Consider the following 8,693-nt stretch of genomic DNA (forward strand, 5'->3'; position numbering starts at 1 on the left):
AGTCCTCTGTCCTCTCTACCTTCAGACACTAACATCACCAGTCCTCTGTCCTCTCTGTCTTCAGACACTAACATCACCAGTCCTCTGTCCTCTCTGCCTTCAGACACTAACATCACCAGTCCTCTGTCCTCTCTGCCTTCAGACACTAACATCACCAGTCCTCTGTCCTCTCTGTCTTCAGACACTAACATCACCAGTCCTCTGTCCTCTCTGCCTTCAGACACTAACATCACCAGTCCTCTGTCCTCTCTGTCTTCAGACACTAACATCACCAGTCCTCTGTCCTCTCTGCCTTCAGACACTAACATCACCAGTCCTCTCTGTCTCTGCCTTCAGACACTAACATCACCAGTCCTCTGTCCTCTCTGTCTTCAGACACTAACATCACCAGTCCTCTGTCCTCTCTGTCTTCAGACACTAACATCACCAGTCCTCTGTCCTCTCTGTCTTCAGACACTAACATCACCAGTCCTCTGTCCTCTCTGTCTTCAGACACTAACATCACCAGTCCTCTGTCCTCTCTGTCTTCAGACACTAACATCACCAGTCCTCTGTCCTCTCTGCCTTCAGACACTAACATCACCAGTCCTCTGTCCTCTCTACCTTCAGACACTAACATCACCAGTCCTCTCTGTCTCTGCCTTCAGACACTAACATCACCAGTCCTCTGTCCTCTCTACCTTCAGACACTAACATCACCAGTCCTCTCTGTCTCTGCCTTCAGACACTAACATCACCAGTCCTCTGTCCTCTCTACCTTCAGACACTAACATCACCAGTCCTCTCTGTCTCTGCCTTCAGACACTAACATCACCAGTCCTCTCTGTCTCTGTCTTCAGACACTAACATCACCAGTCCTCTGTCCTCTCTGTCTTCAGACACTAACATCACCAGTCCTCTGTCCTCTCTGCCTTCAGACACTAACATCACCAGTCCTCTCTGTCTCTGCCTTCAGACACTAACATCACCAGTCCTCTCTGTCTCTGCCTTCAGACACTAACATCACCAGTCCTCTGTCCTCTCTGTCTTCAGACACTAACATCACCAGTCCTCTCTGTCTCTGCTGTCTCTGCAGGCTTCATAGATGAACAGTCAGTTTCATGTTTGGAGTCTCACACCAGCTGCCTGACCATCTGCAGCCCATCATGGCCCCAAGTCATTTTGTATCTGTCCTCTCATTCTCCTGACCCCCCCCCCCTCCCCTCACAACATATCATTTCATCTTCCTCTCTATTCCTCTTCTCATTCTACCCATAGATTGTATAAAATATGGACCTATAGCCACCGTGTGTCACGTGACATCACCAATTTTAAAGCCTGTCTTTTTTCTTTTTTGCGAGACAGAGCGAGTCAGAGATGCAGTGTTGCTATTGGTCCATGATCAGCGAGCTGAGCAGCTGTCATGAATGGTGAAATTAGCTATAGAGACCAAAACTGTCTTTTGAACCGGGCTGCAAACATGTATAATTCTGCTGTAAAGTTTGACATTTTAACATAGGGGTCTATGGGGGAATGACTAGCTTTTGCAGCCAGCCTCAAGTGGCCATTCGATGTACTGCAGTTTTTGGTACTTTGGTACTTACATCGTTATACCCCCATCATCCTACCTTTCCATCTCCTTTTGCCGCGGGTCCTTTTAACAGCTTAGTCATCCCTCAGCTCATCAGAGCTGCTGTTTGGTCTAAATTCCACGATCTCTCTCTCTCTCTGTCCTGGCCTCCAGCTCCCTGCTCAGCCAACACCTTCTTCTGCCACAGCAACATGTGCATCAACAACTCGCTGGTGTGCAACGGCGTTCAGAACTGCGTCTACCCCTGGGACGAGAACCACTGTAAAGGTGAGATCCAGTTCAACCTCTTCTCTTTGCCAACCGTGCCAAGAAATCCACTCCCCTCACCCTCCCTGTGCTCCTCTCTCCTGCTCTGTCCTCCTCCGCTCCTCGTCGGTCTTCTCGTCGGCAGAGAAGCGATCCAGGGGGCTCTTCCATCAGATCACCAAGACCCATGGCACCGTCATCGGGGTCTCCTCGGGCGTAGTCCTGGTTCTCCTCATCATTTCCATTCTGGTCCAGATGAAGCAACCAAGGAAGAAGGTAGCCTGTCCTTCGTAGTTCGTGGATGTTGTTTTTAAGGTGGTTTCACGTCAGGGACCCGGCGCTGTTTCGAGCACACTTGACCCCACTCTGACCCCAAAGTCTGGTTCGTTGGATCAGTGTGAACATGGCATTGTGGACCCAGGCACGGAACAGCCAACCGTTCGCCGGTCCACTTGAAAAGGTGGTCTGGGGAACGGTTTAGGTGTGCCCATCAAGTGTGAGCGCAACTGTACCAAACCACAACTGCTATTTATTTACAGTGTGATGGCCAGTTATCCTATGGTCTGGTCTCTTATGGCCTACAAGAGGTTAATACAGTGTCGAAATTCTGCACGATTTTGGTCACACCCCACAAAAAAGTGTGCCTATGGCGTATCGTCTCCAGAGTTTCCACCCTAGAAATAAGCACGCAAAGCAAACTATTTGGGCCTTTTCAAGCCAGATTTAGAGGAATATTAAGATAGGACCATATAACCATAACCATCAATGTTTGCTCCTTTTCACACTCATTATTAGCAGGTAGAAGCAGTCAATTAAATTGTGTTTTTTGGCAACATGTAAAACCACTTTGGTATCTCAAAAAAGTCTCACCTACTTTTTCCAAAGAGTGTTCTAGTCGGGAAAGAACGCACGTTTGGTTGGCATGCAGGTTCGTCTACTGCAGAGAGATAATAGTGTTAGTGTCCTCTGACTCTGCTGCTGCACAAACCACCGGTGTGTTTTTAGCTGCGTCCCCCGCTGTTATTAACGTCATTGTTTCGGCTGCATCATCTTCATCATCGTCTGTCTCTCCACTGTCCACCACCAATACAGGTGCGGGAACAGGTGCACTACAAGCCGCACTTGTTGAGGGGGAGGGGCGACGAGTCATCTTCTTCCTCGTCAATGAGACATTTCTTGCCTTTGTGGAAAAAGCTTAAAAGCGAGCTCTGTTTCATGTCTTCTTGATTTGGCGCTGCGGCTGCATTTGTTTACTTTACTAGACAGCGTAGCTAGTTTCCCATGATGCTCTGGGGCACAGAGGCATAGCGGACAGTCGGACACTGACGCATGACAGGCTGTACATGACAGCTGATGTGTTTTGCAGACAAACAAACAAAAAACTTTATTTCCCCCCCCTTTTTTTGGGGTGTGCCAGGCCAGCTGCCTGTGTGGGTGGCACTGGCACACCCAGGCACACCCGTAGCTACGCCATCGACGCAAAGCGCACTCGTTTCTAGTCAATGAAATGGATTTGTCCGCTAATCAAATGTATGTTTCTTGTTCCTCTCAAGGTGGTGGCTCGTCGGCCCGGCGTCTTCAACAAGGCGGGCTTCCAGGAGGTGTTTGACCCGCCCCACTACGAGCTCTTCTCCCTGCGGGACAAGGAGGTCTCCTCGGACCTGGCCGACCTGTCCGAGGAGCTGGACAGCTTCCACAAGCTGCGGCGCTCCTCCACCATGTCGCGCTGCGTCCACGAGCACCACTGCGGCTCGCAAGGCTCGGTGGCCACCGGCGGCGGTGGCGGCGGCGGGAGCATGAAGCACAGCCGCACCACGCTGAGCTCCATGGAGCTGTCCTACCACAACGACTTCTCCAAGCCGCCGCCCATGAAGACGTTCAACTCCGCCTCCGGCTACAAGAAGAGCTGCTACGGCTACAAGCAGCACTCGCAGACTCACGAGTGCGACCAGCAGGTCATCGAGGACCGCGTCATGGAGGAGATCCCCTGCGAGATCTACGTGCGCGGCGGCGGGGGAGGCGGAGCCGCCGCGGCGGCGGCCACGGCGATGGGAGGAGGAGCCGTGGGGATGGGAGGAGCAAGTGGCATTGCCGGAGGCATCGGGGGTGGGATGGCGGGAGGCTGCGGGACCCTCAGCGTCCGTGGCAGCAGCGCTCGTAACACCACCACCATGGTTGACCCGCAACAGCGGTCCATGTCCATGGACTTTTAGATGGAGAGGAGAAGGAGAAGCAGGAGAGGGTACGAGGAGAGGAACGCAGACGGACCTCCCATCGAGTAGGAGAGGGAGCAAGCAATAGAAATAAGAGAAGAAGAGAGGGGAGAGAGAGAGAGGCCAGGAGAGTTGCAATAGTCTTGACTTGATAGCTTCTGTCCTCTCTTTTCACCTTACTCAAAGAGTATAGAAGCCAAGAGACAAAACTGGTGCTCTTTTTTTTTACAACAGCGCTGCCGCCATTTTGGACTGAAAGCGCATCATTGCGCCAATGGGAAACAGCACAGAACCATGACAGAGAGACACGCCGGGAAGGACACAGGCCATTACGCATTTTGGTAGAGGAACTGTTTTTTATGGCACTTTGCAGGCGGGACGTTTTACTGGCGTCATTACGGTGGTCTCCTTCAGTTTACTGGCGTCATTACGGTGGTCTCCTTCAGTTTACTGGCGTCATTACGGTGGTCTCCTTCAGTTTACTGGCGTCATTACGGTGGTCTCCTTCAGTTTACTGGCGTCATTACGGTGGTCTCCTTCAGTTTACTGGCGTCATTACGGTGGTCTCCTTCAGTCTAAAATAGCGGAGGCGTAACTGCGCTGATGTTGCGATGGAACGACCTATTAGCTTTCACTTCTTGGCAATCTAAGTCTTTGCCTTACTCTCAAAACTGTGTAGCGGGGCCAAACTCCAGGATCATCTCCTCTAACAGTATCCTCTGCCAGGTCTGGAACTAAGACCAGAAGAACCAAGATAGGAGAAGGGTTGAGGAAACAAGCTTAAGCGGCTCCATCCTTCAGGAGATGGAAGGGTGTAGAGGGACGGGAGGACGAAGACAGATCATGTTCCTCCTGCGGTCTCATACTCGTTTAATCTCTCACCTTTCGTTAGACCATGTAGAAGGAGAAGGTTCTCGCATGCAGACCCAGACTTCTCTCTGTTTGGTTGCTTAGAAGACCAGGACACCACTCACATGCAGAGAGAGGTCAAGACTGAGAGATGTCCTAGACTGAGTTTTTACATTTATTCACCTGCCATGCACAGATATAATGATATATAATGCGTCTTCTGATAATTTATTTGAGTCTTTATTTTTGTCGTGTACGATTAAAACCAGTATATATCCAGCCTCAAAGATGATGCTTGTCTTTTAACTCTTTAATCTTTTCAATTGATGGTCAGATGATTTTACGGAGATGATTTTTCCATAATGATGATGATGATGATGATGATGCTGATGATGCTGATGATGCTGATGATGATGATGGTGGTAGTGTGATAATGATGTAATGATGATGCGGTTGTTATGGTTACCTCACACATACACAGAAGGTCTCAGCTATAAGCAGTCTCTCTTCAGGAAGAGCACACAAAGAGGTCTTATGTTGATAAGAAACAAAGAATACTATCAAGGGAATTCCTGTGTTTGGTTCTGAGACCTGGACTGAAGGAAAATGAGAAACAAACCAACATACTGTAACTCCTCCCATCCCCCCTGAACTGAGTGTGTCAAACAAGCACAAGCTGTTTCCCTGAAGAGACAGACATGTAGCCTACGTGGGCCTGAAGAGACAGACATGTAGCCTACGTGGGCCTGAAGAGACAGACATGTAGCCTACGTGGGCCTGAAGAGACAGACATGTAGCCTACGTGGGCCTGAAGAGACAGACATGTAGCCTACGTGGGCCTGAAGAGACAGACATGTAGCCTACGTGGGCCTGAAGAGACAGACATGTAGCCTACGTGGGCCTGAAGAGACAGACATGTAGCCTACGTGGGCCTGAAGAGACAGACATGTAGCCTACGCGGGCCTGAAGAGACAGACATGTAGCCTACGTGGGCCTGAAGAGACAGACATGTAGCCTACGTGGGCCTGAAGAGACAGACATGTAGCCTACGTGGGCCTGAAGAGACAGACATGTAGCCTACGTGGGCCTGAAGAGACAGACATGTAGCCTACGTGGGCCTCACATTATGATTTTACATATGATCTCACATTATGACATTATGATTTTCATCACTGGTTGTATAATTTCATTCTGTTGAATTAAATGAGAGTTTACTCACCCGCCATGTGAGCATTGCACTTCATTACGTGGATAGAAGGTGCCCTCTGAGGTCCACCATGTCGCCAATTATGACAAACAACATGTCATGCTGACTCCAGTGAGAAGAAACCTACCACAACTATTACTGTTATTAGTCCTGTTCTTATTACAGCTGCTACCGCTACTACTGTCGTAACTGTGCATTACTATTACTACTACTTATGATCTTACTTATTATAGTTGTTAATGGTCTCATTATTACTGTGCCTCTCTCTCTCTCTCTCTCTCCCTCTCTCTCTCTCTCTCTCACCCCACCCGCTCATGTCAGATGAACGCCCACTAAGAGCCAGGTCTGCGCAAGGTTTTATTACCCGTTAAAGGGGGTCTTTTCTTTGCCACCGTCACCAAGTGCTGCTCTTGTGAAATAGTTTCAGTTGTCACATGACCTGGCAGTAAAATCACCAGTGCATCATGTGACAAGTGTTTCAATTGTTGGGTCTAGAATAAAGAGCCTCTGGTGCTCTATTTTGTGTAAACAAACAGGAAGGGTGTGTGTGTGTGTGGGGGGGGCTTTGGATGACATAATAGGCTTGTGAACTTTTTTCATAGCCCACCTTTTTCTACAACTAAAAATGGCAGCAGCTATATATATATATATATAGAGAGAGAGAGAGGGGGGCTGTGAATGGTCCTGAAGCCCAACCCCTCCCCCCCCCAGGATGCAAACTCATGGAGAGTGAAAAAGGTGACAGACGGGGAGATACCAGGTGAACCAAAGTTGTCCCCCGGCGGCAGACAGGAGAATGCTCTGCATTTACTCTGATATTTCTCTGTTCTCCAGAATCCACTGTATGCATTGTGTCTCTACAGTTGGAGGAAAGCTCCCCCTGCAGGTGAGTTATGGCATCAGATATTGGGGAAAGAACAGTCGGGAGCTCTATATATACGCAGTCTGATCCTGATCTGATGCTGCTTTAGTCTCTTAAAACAGACTGTTTCATCTACATCCGGCGAATGCAGCTATACACAGTCTGTACGTTACACCCCCAGAACATGCACAAGGAAGTTGGGAAAAAAACAACCTTCCCAGCGAGCACAAAACGTTTTTTCAACGTTGATTTTTAGTTGAAATCTGGGTGATATTGGGTTTGAACGTCTAAGACCTAATTTCACCCTCTTTTCAACCGGCTAAAATGCGGTTACAACGTAAACGTGTAAAAAAACACAATTTGGTTCATCATATTGTTAAAACATTTGTTGTAGCTTGGAATAGAGACAATATTGATAGTGTGTGAATTGGCATTTGTCCATTTTATTGTGTAACTGAGAGTTGAAATCTGGTCTATACGAAAACTACATTTCAACGCATTTTATGTCACATGAAATATCATAAATATGGGACTATATAGGCTATGTGGTGCCAGCAAAAAGCTTCCAGGACACAACTATGGTTAATAGTTTAGCGCAATACTATAAAATAATGAATTCAGTTCCTGCAGCAACGCGCATGCGCAAGTACTTACTTGCTAGCTATACTAACCGTGACTGACTAGACTAGACCAAAGCAAGTCTGCACCGGTCTGCACCAAATGCGGAACGAGATGCTCTGGGCATGCTATGTTATTGTAACAGACTATACGAGGCTCTGTGTACCTCCTCAGTCTCTGGTGTTAAATGAAGTTAACCTCTGAAGCCATAGGCTACACAGCATATAGACAACACACACACACAACATAATTTTAGTCTGTTACATTAATATAATAGTCTCGTACACATCACATAAAATAACTTGTCCTCCCAATCGTCGACAATCATGTAGTCTACAAGTTGTGTGCGAGATAGAGTATATATGTGCCCAGCTCTCTAAAGAGTATAAGAAAATGTATAGACCAAATCACCGTGACGTCACCATGTAAACAAATTTACTTCCGGGTACCACTTGGGGAAGGCGGCAGGTTTAAATGTGCGTGTTGTCAAATAAATGCTGTCAAACCCTCGTTGTTTTCGGCCGACTACTTTCAATTTAAATGGTTAAACGGTTGGTAAACATGCTTGTCCGACGTATCTAGCCTTTCTTCTGTGTTTGTTTTATGTAGTGTTAGCTAGCTAATAACGTTTGTTTGTCTGTCAAACTCGCTGTTTTTTTGCAGAGTCGTTAACGTTACAGACAGAGTAACCTCGCGTCACCAGGCTCTTCTCGGCGAGAAAGAGCCTGGTACAGACAGAGCTACTGACGCCACGTCAATTTAATTTAGCTTCAAGTCTACTCTAGTCTGGTCCAACAGGTAAATTAGCTAGTCTGGTCTCCACTAACGTTAGTGAAAGTGTTGTTATGAATGATATTAAACAACAATACAACACGGACAAACCATTTTTGTCTTCTTTGTCTGTTTTTGTCTTCAACACGTCAGTTTGTGCCGTCCACCGCCATTATAATGTGTGGACCTCAGGGGTACCCGGAAGTAAATGTAAACATCCCGCTGATTTGGTCTATAGCTCAGCGCATAGAGCGGACTGGCTTGAATGTGGGAAAGCGGGGTTCGAATCCCGTGTGCGCTGCTGCTTTTTAATTTAAGATCCTGGTGAAATATGGTCTAAATCTGAACGTTCAGTAA

The 8,693-nt window shown here is 47.8% G+C and overlaps 1 protein-coding gene across 1 annotated transcript in view; it reads left to right on the top strand.

Annotated features, from left to right (window-relative positions):
- neto2a (neuropilin (NRP) and tolloid (TLL)-like 2a) overlaps positions 1-4,029 on the top strand; it is a gene marked incomplete at both ends in the record, with an annotated part of 33,859 nt that extends 29,830 nt beyond the window's left edge. Inside the window, 3 exons of the mRNA XM_083653225.1 lie at positions 1,724-1,837; positions 1,962-2,092; positions 3,370-4,029. Of these exons, the coding sequence (XP_083509351.1) occupies positions 1,724-1,837; positions 1,962-2,092; positions 3,370-4,029 (905 nt within the window). The remainder of the gene's footprint in view (positions 1-1,723; positions 1,838-1,961; positions 2,093-3,369) is intronic.
- Between the last annotated feature and the right edge of the window lie 4,664 nt (positions 4,030-8,693).

Source organism: Poromitra crassiceps, assembly GCF_964638095.1.
Source record: "Poromitra crassiceps genome assembly, chromosome: 16".
Classification (NCBI taxonomy): domain Eukaryota; kingdom Metazoa; phylum Chordata; class Actinopteri; order Beryciformes; family Melamphaidae; genus Poromitra; species Poromitra crassiceps.